Below are 20,769 nucleotides of genomic sequence, written 5' to 3' on the forward strand. Positions count from 1 at the left end.
GTCAACACAGTTAATCATGAAATTAGTATTTAAACTAAACACATTGCTTTTTCCCTAACAATTTTTTATGTTTTTTTCTTTTCTTTTTTGACTGAAACTGTTCCTCAGATCCCTACTGTAGCTGTTCAATTGTCCAGTTTAGGAAGGAATTGAGCTTGGGAGCTAAATAAGGGTCCTTGGGAGCATAATAAGGGTCCTTAACATCTCCTATTGCTGTGCAGACATGGGCTGGATGATTGAATAGAAAGTGACTGCAGACTTGCATCACATTTATTTATTTTTTTATTACATTATAAATGCTCTTACCTTCAGAAGTCTTAATGCTGTGATATTACCGAGCTAGGATCTTGAATCCAGGTATTTCTGTGGGTACCTATGACATTTTCTCCCAACAGTTTTATTTTACACTTAAAAATAAAGCTTTGAATTTCTTTCCTACTGTAATCTTACCAAGCTAGCACTGTCAGGTTAACACTTGGTATATATCAACTTTCTTGGACGTATACCGAATTATATATACCAAATGGATAAATCTCTCTGATTTTTCACAACACTGTGGGAGTGTCAAGAACAATACAAAACAGTGAAATAACAAATGAGAAATTTGGACATAGTTCCTATACTTTAACACTGTTTATTTTTTTTTACTATATGCATTTGGCATGTGACAACAGGCTTGTCTGCCTTTCTTTCTAACTTTTCAACACCTTAAGATGTTATTGCTGGTGCTGCAACTGCTGCATGATGATGCTTGAAGCCAAGCCAGTTGTAAGGAAATATGTCACTGTTTTCTGTAGTAGTGAGCTGATAAAGGTTACTTCTTTAAAAGGAGCAACATGATAGTCTTAAAAAGGAGAAAGCAGAAAGTGAAGCCAAAGAACTCTCTCTCTCTCTCTTGTCCTTCAGTATTTATGTTCTTGTATCCATCTTTTTACCAGGGAAGGATTTTTTCTGAGGCTTTCTTCTATCCATATCTTCTTGTATTTCCAAAGGAAAAGCCTGTAGGTTTTCATTCACGCAGGGGAGACAGAACCTTTTGGAATAGAACAGACTACATTCCTGTTTAAAAAAAAATAAAAAATGTTAGTGGTACACAAAATGGAACTGCTTAAATTCCAATCTCATTAAACCACATTCGTATTTAGAATTCTTCTTATGAATTAAATTATTCTTCTAGGTTAAAGAACAAAGCAATTTTGCTCCTTCCTTTTCAGTAATTCTAACATCTGGTTAGAGCTAACTGAAAAATAAAAAATTGGACTGTAACAATTGCTAACCAAATGAACTATCACATTGTTCACTTTAAAGAAATGACCTTCATCAGCTTACTACTACAGAAAACAGTTACTCATTTCCTTTCAACTGGCTTTTCCTTCAGCCACCATCCATGATTCTCCTGGAGTTATCACTAAATTCTGAACAGGAGTTAATGGGTTAGCAGGAGCTGCTGTTGCTGATGGATTATCCCTGGAGAGTTAAACAAGAATAAAGACATCAGTTCAGATGGATCAGAACATCTTTCTGGGAGTAAGAGATTCTTCTAAAGCTAAATCTTCATTTAGCTGTTTGAGATTTCTACCTACTGGGAGGATCTTTTGACTTTCTGCACTGGCATTTGAGACTTAAAGGTTCAGAAAGCTCTTCCTCACCAATTTCCACAAAATGGCCTAAGGGCAAACACTATGACACTGTGATCTGGCATAGTTAATATTCGATTTGGTTAACAAGTGTTACAGACCCCAAATTTATTTTTCGTGCAGTTAGCTCTAAGCAGGTGCTACAGTTATGGAACAGGAAGAAGCAAAATTGCTGGAATATTTTGATCCATTTGCAGTGCAGAGTTTGGACAACTGGAGGAGAAGTTTATTACAGTGTTACTTCTTTGCCATGCACGTGGTTCTGTTGTGCCGATCACTAAATTCCAAATAGGATTTAACAGGTAAGCTAGGGCTGGTGATGCTGATGTCTTTATTCATGGGGTTTTAAGCATAAAGACATCAGATAGATCAGGACTTCTTTTCGGGAGTAATGGATTCCATGGGTTTTACCTAAATAGCAAAGTTTTCCTCTTGCCATGGTCATTTGTGGCTGGTCTTTCTCTGGGGGCTTGGCTTGGATCTTTCCACATTTCTGGTCTCACTTTTGTTTCCCATGCCTCTGTCTGCACTTCAGCAGCAGGCAACATATGATTACAACAAAATCACAATCACCCTGTCTCTGTGTGACTTTCAGTCCTGAGGAACAACTTCTCTTCATCTATTGTCCTTTTCTGCACTGGCTGCCAGGCTACTTCATATTCACAGCAGTGTGAGACCTCAGTCTCCAAAAAAGCGCTCTGAATGGTCTGAGGCTGGATTTCAGTTGCCCAGACTCCACAGCCTATTGTTTTTTGTCTCTTGATATCCTTAATACTTTAAGCTTCTGATTAAAAAGGGAAGATTAGACTTTAAGTTGGTCCTACTATTGTTGTTTGTGTTACAATATGGCATTTGGCTCCCCCGCCCCCAAGTTAATTTCATGGCTCCATAGTGATGGACTCTGCACCACAGGCTCTTGCTCAGCAATGGCACAGGAGAGGAGAGGCTTTTCCCCCTCTCTGCAGATGGGAAACTGATACGTGAAGACCCAGCCACTCACAGATATACAGGCACTCAGCTTGCAGCCTTTTAGCTGAAATGAGTTGCCAACTTCTGCTGATTTCCACCTATGGAATTCATGCAAAAACTATCACTATGAACCATGCACTTCTGGATGCTGGGTCCACACACCTTTAATCCTCCCCTCCTCTCTCGGTAATGGGATAATTCAGCCTCTCTGTTGTTTTAAAACCATATGAATTACACTTAAGGTGTATATTCAAGCCCTTCCTTGATCATAATCCTGATAGGACTCTGCCCTTAGTTGGATAGCTGTTTAATTCTTTAATGTGTTTTACACCTTCTGCAACCAAGGCAGGAGGGATCATTTTCATTACAAACTAAATAATCCAGTGCAGGCAAAACTGAGCTGCCAAAGCTGACTGACAGTTTATTTCTGCTTTCACATGGATCATGTCTCAAAGTTATATATATAGGGGTATTATCTTAACCACACTTGTAAAGGAAACTCTAATGTAAAGGAAAGGTTGTGCCCAACCTTGTCCAGGACTGACCTTACTGGCCTGACCTGAAAGTTAAGTGGAAAGTAGTTGTAGTGTTACATTTATCATTTAATACCTACAACCATGTCCAGGATCAGTGTTTACTCAGCTTCTGCTGTGGTCAGCAATAAGGGATGAAATTTGTATTTCTTCTCTAAAAGCCACTTCTTTCAGGTGTTTAAAACCTCTGTTTAGTAAGTTTTGCAAGAAAAAGAAAAAGCTGTTTGAAATGACTAATATGGTCAGCTTTTATCATTTCCTCTCCCCTTTTCTGAAACAGGAAAAGGGCACTTGACCTTCCTAAGGACTTTTACCAGTAGTTTTATTATCCTCCTTTTTATATTTTTGGCATGTTTTAAGACATTACAGATAATGATTAGAATTATTCCACTTGGACCAAATGCACTTACTAATACATTATGCTAAAGATTGGTTCAGCACAGTGATGTGTGCTGCAAGCTGATTGAAGTAAGTGAACTTGGTGAAACTTCAGAGAACATTTGAAAAAGTGAGCTTATGACCATTATGCAGAACAGTTGCTAAGTCTTGACTTACTTTGACATGGAAACTGTAAGGAAAGACCCTTCAGATAGCACAGGATGTCTCAAGAAAAGCCTAAAATTTGATCAGCCTCCTTGGATATAAAAGCTAGCAAATTTAATCCAAGCCCTTTGCCAAATCTAAGGTCAGAAAAGTCTTACTCTTACCACATGTTAGCCTACTAATATTTTGAATTAACATAAAAATGACAGCAATCTTTCACTGAAAGCTTTCCATCATACTGGTCCAGCTTCTTCGCAACAGCGGCCCAAGAAAGAACGATTTTCGTTAACTTCAATTCCTATGTTAAAACATTATGGAAATGCTCAGTGTAAGGCTGAGTTGATGTACTTAGGTCAAGCATAAAAAGGAGCCAAAACAACCCACAGAGATATTAATCTGACTTTGGCTCTTTCTACTGCCTTGGAAAGTTTTTACTTCCCTGCACTCTAATCTTCCCTACATGAAAGAGGAATAGTATGTGTTTACCTACTTTGGTGTGGGTGTTTAAAGCATTAATTATCATTTATGCAGATCTCTTTCAATGTTACCTAAGCAGCATTGCTAAATAGATTTTGAAACCATGGTTGTATGCATGATTCACTATCTAGCCTGGCCAGTTTGGTAAGGAATTTATTTTCAATAATTTACAAGCAAGGTTTTGCCTCGAGTGATACCAACAGGGCAATCTTGAAGACTCAGATAACAACAAATAAATGACCGACATATTTCTCCAATAACTAAAATAGGCAAGAATGCCAAAAATACTGAAAGAGACTTTTACTGGCTCACTGCTAATGTCCTCCATGCTGTCATGCCCTAGATAAAATTTTCAGTTAAATAAATCTTTTAAAAGACAAAGGCCCGCCTTCATTCAGAAAAGGCACACCGTGTGGAAAGATACTGAGGCTGAAACTCAGACCTTCTGACAGATTTACTTGTCAGATTTGAAAATATCTGTTAAATCCTTCATAAAGTCAAACACTCCTTAATTTGGAAATGCAAATAGTGAAATGAGCTCAAGTTTGCCCCAAATGTGCCTGAGATACTAATTCCGTGCTGCTAAAAAGGAGGGATAAGCCTGACTTGTTATGGCAGGAATCAAGCTCACAAGCCCAAACTATCTGGCTAGCTCTACTTGCCTGTATGTTTGCTCCTCCTCTGGCTGTGTGTGGGAGTGAGGCAGCTACCAGCCAAGACGCGGACATTGTCACTAGGAAGATCTTGCTCCCATGTCAGCTTTGCCTCCACACAGTGCACACACGCACAACTGCCCTAAGCTTGATGGCTCTGGAAACTTGACCCAGCTATCGAAAACATAACCAGAGAGCACTGGGGCTTCATCTGATTCCCATAGGAATCCTCAGGTAGTTCCAGAAAGAAAAACAAGTCTCAGTTACAAATTCTAATCTGACCTTTTGGTGATTTTCATTAATTTAAATGACAAAAGTGACTTCAGAAAAGGGAAACAAACCTGATCAGGAGAAATGTGTTATTGCACACTCTCCTTAGTGCAGCGGGCCAAATCTATCCTTAGTACTACCTCCCTGCGAGTTAGGTTAACACCTAAACTTATCCAAGAGTGCCAGTTTTCTTCAGCTGTGTCTGTATAACCCTCTAAATTTTGTCATTGTAATTTGTCCCTTTGCTTTTTGCTCAAGAGAATTTCATATGCATTGGCATATGAACTGTCTCAGTTGTCCATACCATCTCACCTCTGGCTCTGATCAAGTCAGAGGTGTTCTTCATCCTACCTTCATCCAATTATAACTGGCCACCAGAAACCATAAAAAAATTCCACACCTTTACAAAGTGCACATCTGTTTTTTGTTGTTTTGTTTGTTTTAAACTGCCAGCTACTTTCATCAAGTATCACGTCACTGAAGCTGGCCCCTAGCAACTGCAGCCAAAGAATGGGCTGAAAAGGTTGTATTTGAAAATTGCTAAAGATGACACGTTAGCTGACACCAAGGCACATGTGATTTAAGCACATTGCTCCAGGTTAAGAACAGCCACATTGATAGAGAAGGCCAGGATATGGCTGCTCTCTGTGCTGACACGGTGGTGTCTGGTTGAACAAACACATGCTGTTGTCCAAATAAACAATCCGATGACATGTCCTCATGGGTTGAATCACCCATGCATCTGACTATTACATGAGTCCTAAGTCTCTTTCAGCCACAGAACTGGCTTGATAAGGGAAAAGAGTAGAACCTTGAGTTTTCCCAATTCATTCTGCTGCCTCAAAGAAGCACAGTACAGCCTCCAGACACTGATAACTGTGTAATAACTTGTCTTCATTTTTGCTTTGAACTCACAGCAAACAAAGGGACCAGTTTGGCACTGAAGAGAACTTATTAAGACAGCTGTAATTTTGCACCACCTTTCTGGACTGCACTCAGATTCCATAGCTTAAGGTTGCCTACCAGCTGCTATTCAAATTCATTCTTCTTTGGAGAGCTATCCTAGCATTGCACAACTATCCTCCCTGCTCACTTTCTACATCCAAGCTTTTGCAAACTGGATGGCAACCCTGTGTTGTGGATGCAAACCTAATAATCCATGGGCGTTCATAACCCCTTTAAGGAAGAAAAATCTACCATTGGTATAGTACAATATACCATGAGACCTTAAGGTCTTGAAGTAATATGTGAACTCCCCTTCATTTTCATGTGTTAATAAAGAAAAAAGAGCATGAACTGCTTTTATGAAGCTAGACTGTGCTCTTCTGTAAATGACACACTTAAATTTGCTGATCATTTCTATTTTATACAAAGAGCTTTATCTGGGAGAATCAACAAGAACATACAATTAGCCCACCTTAAAAATAGTCTCTTTGGGTTTTTGTTGCTTGCTCTTTCTCTGATAGATCACCAGGGCTGGAACAAAAAGTGATTGAAAAAACTTGTTTTGATTGCCACTTACTGCACCAATGCACACTGATAGGCCACACAAACTGCACAGAGACCCAAGGATGAGGATTTTTTCCTTGTCAGGTGTGAAAGGATCCTTCATGACATAGCAGTCTTCCAAAAGCCTATAAGAGAAGAATGTCATGCTTTCAAAGATAGATCTTGCAGTATGGGAAGAGTTGAAAGGAGGCAGTTGCACAACTTTAAGTAGGATTTCTGTTCTGAAGCTGTCTGCATCTGAGTATAAAATAAAAAGAGCTTTCACTGCTCTTAATTATTTTGGTGCTGTAAAGCTATGGTTCCCACCTCTTGCTAGCAGGACCTACTAGCGGAGAACATTACAATGATATGAAATATTCTTACTTTATGTCAGAGACTGTACTGTTTGCTTCAGGGTAACAAGGGAGAACATTTATTGATAATTTGGCAACCTGGTTGGGAAAGACTAAGGCATTATGCTTTCCGGGAGCTCCAGGCAAAACAGTGCAGAAGTCTGTTGGGTGTCTGTCTGCACAGGGCACCCTGCAAGGCTGGCTTATTCTTGCATCAAGCTTGGATTCTGTAGTAATACGGAGTACAATATATATTTAAAAGGTATTCTGTTAACTCATACTACCTTTTAATTGCCTTTGTACACACACACATGTATTTACACGTGCATCTGTAAGTGCATTCCTTTCTCCTTTCTCCTTTTCCCTCCACTCAATGAAAAAGTGGCAGGGCTTAAGCTTTCCACTGGTAGGAAGGATCAGGGATATTTAAATGGCAGATCACCTTCTCAACAAGTCTTCTAGTGTACAAAGACTGGATTACCTTTACAAAGCTCCCCTTGCAAGATTGAGTCTTAATGTAGTTATCACCAGTGCAGAGTCCAGGCCATTTTACAAGCCTTCAGGTTTGGCATGTTTCCTGCAGTACTGCAATTAGGCCCCATGAGTGGACCAGAAAATAAGTCAATAAAGATAGAATGCAAAGCTTTTTCTTCTATGCACATACAAAAATGTTATGCTTCTGCATTATTCTCTTGCTTTTTGAATCCCAGCAATTCAAATAAAGCTGAGATGCTAAAACTGAGCTTGGATAACCTAGTTAAGGTTCATGTTCAGCTTTGATTCACACTCTTTATGAAGGGACCTGATCAAAGGGGGTCCATTTCTCTTCTGAGTGGAAGACGGGAAAAACAGGAGCACTATGGGATTTGGAATGATAAAAATACCTTTGCTTAAGGATAACACATCAGATCTCAGCCCAGCTAACTAGGTGGTGACCAACAGCTGTTTCCGTTTTGTAAGAAAGCGAGCAGTCTTAGTGGGATGAAACATTGAGTACATGCCTGACTTCCAGTTCTAGTGAGTTCCTGGCCATGTTTGCCTGATGGGTTTGTTGAGTGGGATGGCTTCAACAGAGCTGCTCACGTATTTAAAGCTGTTTTGTTCTGTGGAGAGTTTGATGTCTACAGACAAAGTAGTAACTGCATTTTTTCTGGTCAACCTATCCCTACTTGGCAGAGAAGAAAAAGAATCTCCTAAAATGTAGGTATGTACTAAATTGCCACGCTTTAATGTCATACAATCAGACAAAGAATTTTCTAAGTCATGCAAGAAAGCATCGCTGTTCAAAACTCCACATGCCAAACAGCTCTTAAAAACTGTATTTACCATACATATTTAATTCATACAGTGTTTATGTTTTGCCCAGATGACATGGCTGCAAGGAAATGCTGTGCTGACACAGTCAGTGGTATTCTAGTAAGTAAATTATGGCACAGGTAAATTGTAGGGTGGCCAGCAGGGCTGGAAATACATTAAATACAAATCTTTGCATGGCACTGAAGCGGGATCATAAAGTTGGTATCTGTCCTTGCTATCAATACTGTACAATTTATTTCATTTTTTTCCGTTGGAAAAAAAGAGGTCACTAAGTACCAAACCTCCTATTCAGGGTCAATATTGTGTATTACTGGGTTAACACATTGCACATCATTCTGCAGCACAAGGCTTCTGATGCCCATAGCAATACTGAAATCTGTAATGTGGAAGACTGTACTTACTCGATAGAGCATGTGTTTGGTGGTTTCTGCCCATAGTATGTGTATGGAGCTGTTAAGCCACATAGCTGACATTTGAACTCTCCTGAAGGCTGAGGTTCTTTGGGAGAATCCATCTTTAAGTCACCTACAAGAAAAGCAAAAATCTTACAGTTCCAAAATGCAGTACATGCCTGCAACTAAACAGAAAACTGACTATTGTAAACCCTCGTTAATACATCTTTTCTCCCAAACCAAGTTGGTTTCCTATGTCCCAGTTAAATTTCCAAATTCCTCAGGTGATAGACTTAGAAATTACAGAGTAGGAGTCTAAATATAAAAGTTCACCTATTCACTTAGAACTTGAATCTGGTAAAAGGCCTGGAGCACAAGTCCTGTGAGGAGTGGCTTTGGGTTGTTCAGTCTGGAGAAGAGGAGGCTCAGGGCAGACCTTATTGCTCTTTACAGCTGCCTGAAAGGAAGGTGTGGGGAGCTGGGGGTCGGCTTCTTCTCACAGGTAACCAGCGATAGGACTAGAGGGAATGGCCTCAGGTTTTGCAAGGGAAGGTTCAGGTTGGAAATGAGGAGACATTTCTTCTCAGAAAGAGCAGTTAGGCACTGGGACGGGTTGCCCAGGGAGGTGGTGGAGTCGCCATCCCTGGGGGTGTTCAAGGAAAGGTTGGATGTGGTGCTCGGGGACATGGTTTAGTGGGTGATAATGGTGGTAGGGGGATGGTCGGACCAGATGATCTTGGATGTCTTTCCAACCCTACTGATTCTCTGTGTAATCACCTGGTATCTAGGTAGAATATTGGCCCATTCAAACCCCACAGGACAGAGACGGTACTCTCAAAAATGTTTGGGTCTTATACCTTTTATGAAAATAGGCAGAAAAAGGAGACTCTGCTTTACCTTCATTGAAGATACCCGTATATTTCTATAAATGAGAGACTGAAATGAGATGACTGAAAGATTTCGGTCACCCACTACAAAAGTGTAGTTATCAACACAAGGCAGAAAACATCAGAAGCTGTGCTTTGTCAGCTTTGGTGTCTATGATACTACTTGTTTAAAATCTTGGCCACAGATTTCCATTTGGGAGCTTAGCCTTCACTGATTCCACTATCTGAGAGTCACACTGTGCAGTTTTCAAAAAGTGTGGTGTAGCACGTATTCTTTTAGGACCGACTTTTTTGTGTATCCATGATCAGTTCAAACACAGCTAACCATGTCCATGCCCAAAACTTGCACCTATCCATGAATGAAATGTGTTTACTTGTTTGCAAATCAGGTATCTTTGCTCACCTGCACCATTTTCTTGAATGGACACTTTCCCCCTGCAGCTAGTAAGAAATGTCAAGTTTTAGCTAATGCCCTCATGCCTTGCACAGCATGCAGCTTTCAGCTATAAACCTCTCATCTTTTTTTAAGTGAACCAGCGCCAGCATCAAGCTGTTCAAAAGATGGATGCCAGGAAGTCAGATTTGGACAACATCTGAGCAGTTACACTGTCCATGCTCACAGCTGAGCTGACATCCAGCTCCCTGCTGCCTAAGGACAGAAGGTCATTCCCCCTCTTCTTGGCCTTCCATACGTATCCTTCCCCTGCAGAGCTGATTCAGTTCACTAAGGCTGTGTCTCTATTTATGTTTCAGCTTAGGTCAGGGGTGTTCTTTGGGAATTAGTTGCCTGACTGTCCCCACTTGGTCTGCATCACGAAGCAGTCCTAAAGCACACAAACTGGACAGTTTCAGATAGAGCTCACATGAAATACATGTATGTGCTCCAAAAGCATACCTAATACACCCCGACCTGAACACCCAACTAACGGGCATTCCCTCTACAGGATAGGACTCGAAATACCCTGAAACACATAGAGTGGGCAGCTGATACCTGGCATCAAATACTTCAGTCTATGGTTTTACTTATTGTAACACACCAGTTACTAATGTAATCAAAAATAAAAGAGCTACCTTTTTTTTTTTTAACCTCAATGCCTTTTTTTTTTCCTGTTGTGGGATAAATTGGCTTGCAGAGGAATCCAACAACTTATAACAGTAGCAGAAGATAAGAAGCACAACTACACAGCCAGAAGGGGAGGGCTGAGATGAGGGACCTGTATTTCCCCCTTTCAATGACAGTAAGCTGCTATTTCTGCTCACCCTATGTGGTGAAACTGAATCCTTAGAGACATATGCTGCTAAGGTGAATTGGGGGCAAGGTGAAGTAGAGCTGTGACTACTTGTCATGTAATATTCCAGAAGAACAGGGAGCCCCAAGATCCTCAGAGGTTACAGAGGCTTCATAACAGACACTTACTTCATAAAGTCCTACCCAGTTAAATCCTGAAACTTAACTTTGTGAATAATCTCCCTTACCTTGTCATTCTTTGACCACCAGCCTTTCCACTGCCATTCCTGGCATTTCTGTAATACAGGTAGTTCTTCAAATATAACACACACGGGGCTGGGTACTAGTTTCATAAATAAACACAACTCTTGAATACCTAAGGCAACTACGTTTTTTGCAAAGTGATGTAAACCTTGGATATTATGTATTTTACCTACCTCATAGGGATGTGGAGAAAATTCAACAAAGTGCTTTCAGATTTTTCAGTTAACGTGTAAACATAATAACATATTTCTCCCTGTATATTAAAACTGGGATTCTTCAAACTATACAAATTCAAATAGGAAGCCTGCTTTTTGACCCTTACATTTTAGGTTTAAAACATAACCCCCACAAACATACCTAAAGTTACTTTTTTTGTTGGCAGTCAGTAGCAATACTGAGACATTCACCTGTCTGAATGAAATTCAGTCTAGCACACTATGCAATTTTTGGACTTTTTTTTAAGAGGAAATAATTAACCCTATAGAGGTAGAATATGGAAATTTATCTGAATTAAATAGAGAACACCATCACAGTGATCATTTTGTTAAAATAAAGCAAAATGCTAAGAAAAACAAAAACAAAAAAGGATATTTATGGCAGTTGGTATCACAGACTTTGGAATGAATGTGTCCTTATTCCAAGTCAAAAGAACAGCCCTGGCTTCAGAGCTGAAGTGTGTTGGATATAGAAACACCTGCTCTCATATAGACCACTGGAATGTAGAAGAGAATCTGTTCAGTGACTACCACTGGGAAGGAATGATATCTATGTACAAACAGATATTTGGCTATGCCAATTGAAAAGCATATGATCCTGCCTGCAAGGCACAGATGAATTTATGACGCTTTCCATTTTACTTTAAGCTTGTAAGTCACTAGTATCAGCTGTACCAAGTTTTACTTCATTGGGAACGGCATTTGTCCTGAGAGCTTGTCTGCACAGCAGCGCTTAGGAAAGTTAAGGTCACTAACTTAAGGTGTGAAATTGACACACACACACAGATTTCAGGGTGAATGCTCCCACTTGGAAGAAAAGTTTGCTATATAACAAAGTAAAGCCATTCTCCTTCTGAAGAAAGAATTTTAATGACATGTAATAAACTTTTTGTTTATGCATGTGCTTCACAGCTTTAGTCTAAACCAGCAAGCAGAAAAATCCTACTCACAAAAAACTTCTGGTACTTCCAAAAAGCTCATCTGCAATTAAAGAACCATATTTTTATGTCAGACAACAAATGCACAAAAGCAATTCTGGGATAAAACCACAGTCAAGATAGACAGACACTGACAGACACCAAGTATATACCAATTACAGGATGAAGGATCTCTTGAGGAGGTAAAAGTCAAAGACGCTAATCCTATTATAATCATGACAGGTAAATTTGTGACCTCAAGTGACTTGAGTCATTGCTAGTAATGGCACCAAATGTTTCTGTTTTCTTTGGGAATTTCTGAAGAAGCACGTTGTCCCAGTAACGTTTACCAAAAAAATCTTCAAGAACAGCTTGTTTAGAACCAAATTCTGCCAAGGGCTTGACATTTTGGCTGTAAGCCGCAAGGTGCTTAAACACATACTTACTTGAAGCACACGCACAGCTCTTCTGAAAAGAACAACACAGCTACCAACACACACTCGATTATGAAGCGAACACTGAACTAGCACGCTCAGCAGAAACCTGCCAAGTCAAGCCCAGATTGCTGCAGGACGCGTGAGGTTGGCCCAGGTGTCATGGCAAGAGGTAAAGCACACTGATCTGAATGCCTTGCTGAGGAAATAGTTACAGTAAAAGAAAGGCCCAGGTTAGACAGCAGTGCTGTAACAGTGTTGCTCCATGCTGACTGATATATGATACCCTATGGATGGAGGAAATGGCTCCCAGTGTGGTTCTCTAGGGACTCCTAAAAACTTCAGGCCAGTTCTGCTTGGAGCATTCTGCTAACAGGCCTGGAAGGCATGCCAGAAGTAGTAAATCACCACCAAATTGTCAGGGTCAGTGGCAAAGTAGCGGCACTGATAAGTAATCTGATTTTCTTTGCTTGAAACCTTGTTAGTGCAAGTCTTTACAATGCAAAGGTTAAAGCCTCTCTTAATACTCCATGGGAGACTTGTGTATTTCTGAATCACCAGTAAACTAGAGCAATTATGCAAGAAAGAAACTGCTTACAAACACAGACTTTGGTCGGAAGGGATGTCAGCTAAAACCAACACTGACACACCTTTAATCCTCTCCAATTAAACCCATTTCTTCTTCCTGCCAAGATTTTCCTGCCATATCCAGTGCTGATGATGGTGACCTATTAAAATATTCACAGTTTGACCCTCAGTGGGAAGGAGTGCTCTCTGCTGGAAGGCTAGGAGCCTCTGAATTCATAGCCTGGTTGATGCCAAGCTACTCTGAAGCATTTGTCATGATATAAATTTAAATCCACTTCAGCACCAAGAATGCACTCACCTCCTTCAGAAAAATCCATTGCCCAACTGCCCAGCTAACGATGAAGCAGCAGAACCTTCTTACTGCTAGTTAATCCCCGCCTGAACAGCTCTCTCCCTCCAGTTCTTTCATGTTATTGCCCTGAAGGCGTGTTTAGGGCACCTGTTGGCTGCCTCCCTGCTCTTCCTGAGTTGACTTACCTTGGGCTCAGGGTAAGGAATTAGCCCAGGAATGCAATTTCACCAAGCGCGGCCATTTGGAACTTCTACTCTTATTACCTCTCCCAAAGATCACTTGACTGAATTAAGCCTTGACTTGTTGCAGCAACTTCTCCCTTCAGGCCAGGAGGCTGGTGCTGGTCCTGCTGTGCTCCTTCTGCTCCGAAAGAACTGATGTCTCAGCAGGACACAGGCTTCCCTCTGGCAGGCCCCAAGCCCTACTTTTTAATGACAGCTAGCCCAGGTCCCTGTGGCAGCAAGATAAGCAGCCCTGCCAGGGACTACGTTATAGGGCTCGCCCTGGAGGTGGCCAGAGATATGAAAGCATGTTTTCTGAACACTTGGAGAGAAGTGTTTGAACAGGGAAATGTGCCAGAGGAAAGAAAGGAATAATATAGACAAGCAAATCAAAAATATTCCTAATGTAAAGAGGTTTTAGGAACGTAAGATTCATCTCAGAAAGGCACCTATCGATAAAATGCATGGTTTAACAAAGCTGAGAAACTATCACTTAAACAAACAAAAAAAAAAACACAACTAGCCCAACCACTCCTTACTGGAACATGGCAGCAAGCCAGCTCTGAATTAGACAGCATTTAATAAAGAATTTCAAATTAGGTGAGAATTTAACAGCTTCACACAGGAATGCTGCAACAGGGCACCAGTTCCCGGGTACATAGCGCTGTCCTCTAGTGGACACACCGGAACTGTACAGCCCCGCTGCTTGGCCCTAGTGCTGACAGTAGCTGCTGGGGATTCCTTTTCCAGCAAACCAGCTGTTATGAGTGGCTCAGGTGTAAAAGCCCCACTGAGTGGATGATGCAGTGAGGGTGAATTAGAGTAAAATAAAGGCAAGTTGCCCAAGCACACATGGCAGAAGCCATCTCTCCATGTCTGTCTGCAGAAGCACAGTGAGTGGTGGACCTCTGTTGTGTGACAGAACAACCCTGCAGAGGGAGAACTGCAGGGTCATTAGTTCTTCCTTTCCTTCCCCTCCTCGGGCCCTGAAATTATCTACGGTCTTTTTTGTTCTTTTGCTCAATTCCCCTCACTACTCTTTCTTCTGGTCTCCCAACTGGCTTTCCTAAGCAGAGTGCAAATCTTATCACACATCACTATCATCCATGCTAACCGTTCTATACATAAAATGGCCTAGAAATTAATTAAAATAAGGACAAGAAAATTTGTTTCTCTTCTCACAGCAGTTACAGGGACTTGGTGAAGATGCGGTAACATAGGACACCCAAACAATGAAGTGAAAACAATTAATACAACACCACTTCTGGATCACAGCTATTCCTTGCCAAAAGAGGGAAAGCAGACCTGAGGTCTGATTTCATTAAATCTCCCTTTTGGTGTAACCAGATTAAGTAAGCATGCTACAACCATAGGCTACCCAGTCCTGAACTGATTTTGTTCTCCTTCCAAACTGCTGCTCCCTATTATAGCTTTGTTAGATAAATATCCATAGTGGGGAAGAAGAAGAAGGTAGTAAGGCTCTATTAATATATGTGATGATGCTTCCCTTTAAGTTGTCCTTTAAGAAAAGTTATGGTGGGCCACATATGTACCAGTGAAAGTACCAGCATGGTTAAGCATAATCTAAACTTAGTGCAACAGTTTTCTACGTAGCCTAAAATAGGAACACTAAGATTTGGTGGAAATGCAGAAGGGAAATATGGGAAATAAGACACTGCAACTTGACATAATCCTGAAAGAATTAAATATAGCTTCAGTGATTTATCTCTGCAGAAAGCCAAGTTGGTACTGGAAGGAAATATCCCCTACTACATGGGGTTGCATGCTGCAGTGTCCTTATTGTGACAGGCAGCGCCAGCTTTCCTGTGACCAGCAAAATGTTCTTATTAACATACCAAGGGAAGAGAATTCTTTCTAGTAAGATGTGGCTGATGCTCTCAGTTTGTTAGGACTGATCAGCAAGTGAGGACTTCATAACAGAGAAAAGCAAAACCTTTAAAAAGAAAACACAGAACCATTGGGGTGGGGTGGTATGGGGTGCATACTGCCTGCTTCAAGGAAGTTTGAGAATACAGAACAAAGTCCTGACCCCACTATATGCATAACACTCTCATGCACATAGCCCCCCACACCTTCTTGCAGGCACATCCTCTTCCCCCGAAAGGCGCATTCCTCAAGTTTTGTTGTCCCAGCTATTGTGAACAGCAAGCATGAGAAAAAACAACAAAGTGAGAGATGTTCCCTATGAAGCCCCCTCCCACTTAACCCTTAGAAACCCTTTTCTTTTCCAGGGTACTTGGTGGGAGCTCTAAAACTTCCTTTTTTTTCCCAATTACAGTGCAAATCAGAGCTTCAGAAATGAGCTGGCAGCTTCAAGCCTTCCTCACTTATGCATGTAGTAAATTCTTTTCCTGACATGTAGCGATATGAAATAACACGAAATCAGCCAGGCACTACCACCATGAACTTTTACCATGTTTTCCAGTTAGTCCCTTCGCTCTTCTCTGAAAGACTTTGCTTTCAACCATTACTTGGATTACTTTGCCTAAAAGCACATACAGAAGCTAAGGCTGAACTTGCTTCTCTCAATACCTGATACTCTCACTAAATATCAAGGCTCACTTCCATGATTTTCTGTAGACACAGAGAAATGATATTTGTTATCAGACAGTGGGAGACATCTTTTACCATAGACAGACAGTCTATTGTTTTTTTTTGTGTGTATGTGTGTGTTCTGTATTTTGCACAGCCTGTCAGCCAAGCATGTGCGCTTATGCTCTTCTTCCCCTCCAGAGTTCTTTTGAACAAATTTCCTGCTCTGTTCATCACAGGTGAAACAGGAAGGAGGCAGGTTTTTCACACTGACAAATCTCACGATGGATGAAGGTGCACGGATCTTAGAATTCACCCCAACAGAATGGTCTGCTCCTACTGGGTCATATACAAGGAGAACAGGTGTGCAAAATCAGGGTAGTTGTGTCTTGCTGCCCTAGAATCTCAATAATCCAGTGACAATCAGCAGCAACCTCAATGAGTCATAAATATTTAAGTAGCTTTTCTTTGCCTTAAGATCTCTTTGTTCAGCAAGCGTAAATGGGACTAAGACCTCACTGAGGACCAAGAGAAGAGTTTGAACTGCAGAGTAGAGCTAGTTAAGTAGCAAAGTTGATGGGGTCTTGACAGAAATTTTATAGGCCGTATGTTTAGGTCAAGAGTTTGTAAAACTATCAGATACAGCTACAGATAGCACTTAAGCATGCTGTGAAGTTTATGTCACAAATTTAAATGCACATTTCCTTTTTGCACATATGCATACACCTGTGATTAATTAGTAATAACTGAGCAATGGAAAAATTATGACAAAATTAACAGGAGGGGAAAGAAGGCTTAGCAGGGAATTATCGGGTAGTTATAAGACAACCTTATTGGAGGCAACATGTTTCATGGGTCAGCTGGCCAGTAAAAAGGAAAAAACAAAAAGAGCCGGTAAAAAGGGTTCAACATGCACCGAGGAAGGAACACTACAGAACAGTCATTGTGATTTATACTTGTGATTTATCACAATCACTTGTGATTTATACTGGTTGAATGGGTTAAAAAAAAAAAAATTAAGCTTTTTTGGTTCATTGATTTTTGTGCCAACAAACACTCTCCTTTAGCAAAAAAGGCCAGCGCAAAGGTAATGTACACACTATTTCTGTTTAGCGCCTCAACAAGTCTGCGGAGCAAGTTTCCATTCCAAGTCAGGTTGATAACGGAATCCAAATCTTTTCCTACTGTTGCCAACAGATAAAAACCTCCTTCAGTCAGAACACCTCCAAGCAAGTATGCTCTATGGTTGCTCTATGTCTGCAGAGTAAATGTTTCAGGGGATTCTCCAGTGCTCTTGATGATGCAACTTTGCCTTATTTGTAGAGATGTACATCCTTATGGTATTTGAGATGAGATATAAAGTAATCCTGCTGTTACAACAGCTACGTTGCCCAGCAAATTTCTCCCTTTACTTCACAAATCAATACATGAGGAAAACAATGTCTTTGACGTTCCATCTTGGAGCATGAAGGACTTAAGTTTTGTCTATGTATCTTTAATTTCTTATCACTTTAATGTAACCACTTTTAGTGTAATACCTTCATGTAGGATTAGTTATGGTTACAAAATTGTGTTCGTATCAGTACACCTTGCCAACTAGACCAGTTAAGGAAAATTAATCAACATATGGTATCTTTGCATTAGCATAGGTCTACCAGTCCCTCCAAGGTATTATATTGGTAAAATCAGAGCAGGGAAAGGTACTAATGGAAAAATCTTAACTAATGCACAAACATGTGAGTGCTGAGGATTGGTCTCTTCTCCCAAGCATCATGTGGTAAGATGAGGAAATGGCCTCAAGTTGCGCCAAGGGAGGTTTAGGCTGAATATTTGGAAAAATTTCTTCACTGAAAGGGTTGTGGAGCGTTAGAACAGGCTGCCAGGTTAGCTGTTGAGTCACCATCCCTGGAGGTCTTCAAAAACGACACAGATGTAGTGCTTTGGGACATGGTTTAGTGGTGGGCTTGACAGTGCTAGGTTAAAGGTTGGACTAGATAATCTCAGAGGTCTTTTGGAAACCTAAATGATTACAAGAGTCATGCCCAGTGTGTTTTCTAGGAGTCACACTGGTATTACAAACTACTAGGACACATCCAATTCTCTGATTCACAGATGCCTAGAGATGGAAGACAGCTTAAGGGACTATTCAGTCCATCACACTGAAGACACAGCTGGCTTTATGTATGTTGATGTCACTTTGCAGTGTTCATAGACTCTCCTTCCAGCTCAGGTGCCTCAGAGACATTGTTATAAATGAAGTCTCAACTCAATCTGAATTTAGTAATATTAATAAAAAAAATATTCATAAGAAGTATAACAGCTATAAAAGGTATAAAAGGCAAGTAAAAAGCACTGGGTGTGCGAAGAGTCTACACTCCACCAACAGGCACACACAAACATCAAACATTCTAAATATACAGAACATTGCTTTACATACTAAATGCAAGTATGCCTATACATTTGTACAATCAGAAAAGGTAACAAACAATCCTTTAAGTTCCATGACTTAACAGTCTCCATTTTCCATTCCTTTTCTTGATTACTAACAAGTCTCCATTTTCCATTCCTTTTGAACAATATGTCTTGCTTTAAGTTGTCAAGCAACTCGGTCTTCGGGCCTTACGTATCCCGTTCTTCCCAGATTGAAGAAAAACATATCCATCTCCTTTTCAAGGCCAATGTGGCCTGGGTCAAAAGGCATGCTCAGGTCAACAGAGAGCGTAACAGCAAAAGCCTTTGATGGCTGTAGCAGCAGAGGGGCCCATGGCGTAGCAGTCGGATCAGTAAAGGAGCCCACAGCTCCCTCACTATCTGGCAAGCCACATGTTTGTGATTGTGGGTCCACATGGCTCTTTAAGGCCTCAGAGATTGCTCGCCAGGTGCCAAGCAATCCCACTGCAACCTTGTCATTTTTACTTGCAGAGTCCCACACCTTGACCTCAGTTTGGTCCCATATTTCAGGCTCATAAACTGTCCAATAAGGAAAATTAGCTGTAAGTTTACCAGGACAGTCTTTGTTCCTAAGGACGTATGATTCCCCATAATGCGCAACTGCTTACCAGCGAGAGGCAGTTGTGTGCACGGGTCTGCTTCTCTCAGCTCGGGCTTCTCTCCAGCTCCAGTGCGCCTACTTCCAGCGACTTTCTGTACGAGCTTCTCTGAGCAGTTTGCTGAGTCTGGCCGAACCTATCTTCATGAGGCAATCAATGTGTCTGCTCCCATCCTGGTCTCTGTTCTGCCAGCCTGTTCCTCTTCACTTCTTTTTCCTGCTTATTTATTGATGTAACTTCATCGTGTTGCCTTTTTTATCTTGAGGGCAGGCTCCCCTCTTATGCCCTTCTCTCCACAGCAGTTCTTTTCAAAACAATTTTCATTGGTCAAACAACTTTGAATATAACAACAACGACAGCAAACACCCAGAAACATCCATGCCTTAATGGCTGGAGAACAAGAAACACGAGACTGCATGGAGTCTCCTGAATCACCCTTCTTTGTTCCTTCTAAGCTTTTACATTCCTGATGGCCTCATCGTTGGGAGTCTAATGTTATCTCAACCACGGGGCTTTCCAACCCCCATGGCCACACTCTCAAATCTCCCCCTTCTTTATTAATATCAACCATTTTCTCGACACGAATTACCACTCCATATATAACACATGACTAACCTCTCTTCTTAGGAGAGGACTCTCAGCACCTTTGAGATACGGAAGTATTCCCTGGGGTTCTCAGAGCAAATTCAGAAACTGTGCTGCCACCTCTCGTACATATTGCAAACTTCTCATTTTTAAAAGGCAGCTGAGTACCCGAGGGGCCATTTGTACTCCCAATGAGGCGCTCTGGCCTCCCTGTTCCTGTAGAGACGGCCCTCCCAGCCCAAAGCTGCGATCCCCAAACCACCAAGGTCAGCTGCACGCAACCTCGTACCAGCAGCGCCAGAGCCTCACTGGACACAGGCTTTCCCCCAAGCCCTTAAAGCCCATTCCCCGCGGCCCTTCGCAGGGCTGCACCCCACCGCTCCCCGCTCGGCTCAAAGACCCTGGCAAATAAACCGGGCGCCCCGTGCCCGCAGGGCTGCACCGCAGAGCCCGCGGCGCACGCACAACCACCGGGCCCCGGCGCCGGGCCGCGGCCGGGCCGCGCTGTCCCACCTCTGTCTCGGCCGAGGGGAGGGGAGGGCCGGGCCGGGCGGGGAGCGGACACGGGCCCCTGTCTCAATGGCTTCGCAGCGCCGCTTCCGCCTTCCGGCTCCCCGCCAGGCCCGATCCCGCCCCGCTCAGGGGAAACAATGGGTAGACGGCAATTAATCGCGGCTAATAATAAGCTGTGAGTGGTGATACGGTGCCTGGCTGTACGTAACGTCCGTCAGGCCAGCCGGGAGCACCACGCTCCCTGCAAGCGGCGCTCACAGCCGGAAATTTCAGGAGCGAAGGTGACGACAGTGCCTGGCACCTTCTGTGCCTTTACCAGAGAAGGTACAAAATAACGCCATTTAACCCGTGCGGCGCGCTCTGTGACACTGCTGAACTACTCCAAGATCT

At 41.8% G+C, this 20,769-nt stretch overlaps 1 protein-coding gene across 6 annotated transcripts; it reads right to left on the reverse strand.

Moving 5' to 3' along the window:
- Nucleotides 1–374: 374 nt before the first annotated feature.
- CDPF1 (cysteine rich DPF motif domain containing 1) lies at nucleotides 375–20,459 on the reverse strand. 6 transcript variants are annotated; one of them, XM_084306195.1, is made up of 5 exons: nucleotides 20,380–20,425; nucleotides 19,291–19,585; nucleotides 8,642–8,765; nucleotides 6,500–6,716; nucleotides 375–1,059 (listed from the first exon to the last, which is right to left on the reverse strand). In XM_084306195.1, the coding sequence occupies exons 3-5, from the start codon at nucleotides 8,752–8,754 to the stop codon at nucleotides 910–912; spliced, it is 480 nt and encodes a 159-aa protein (XP_084162321.1). In that variant the 5' UTR covers nucleotides 8,755–8,765; nucleotides 19,291–19,585; nucleotides 20,380–20,425; the 3' UTR covers nucleotides 375–909. The 6 variants fall into 6 exon arrangements, with proteins under 6 accessions (XP_084162321.1, XP_084162325.1, XP_084162322.1 ...); XM_084306199.1 differs by lacking the exon at nucleotides 19,291–19,585 and having other exon boundaries at nucleotides 6,605–6,716; nucleotides 20,380–20,459; XM_084306196.1 differs by lacking the exon at nucleotides 19,291–19,585 and having other exon boundaries at nucleotides 20,380–20,459.
- Nucleotides 20,460–20,769: the final 310 nt, after the last annotated feature.

Source organism: Netta rufina, assembly GCF_964035555.1.
Source record: "Netta rufina genome assembly, chromosome: 1".
Taxonomy (NCBI): domain Eukaryota; kingdom Metazoa; phylum Chordata; class Aves; order Anseriformes; family Anatidae; genus Netta; species Netta rufina.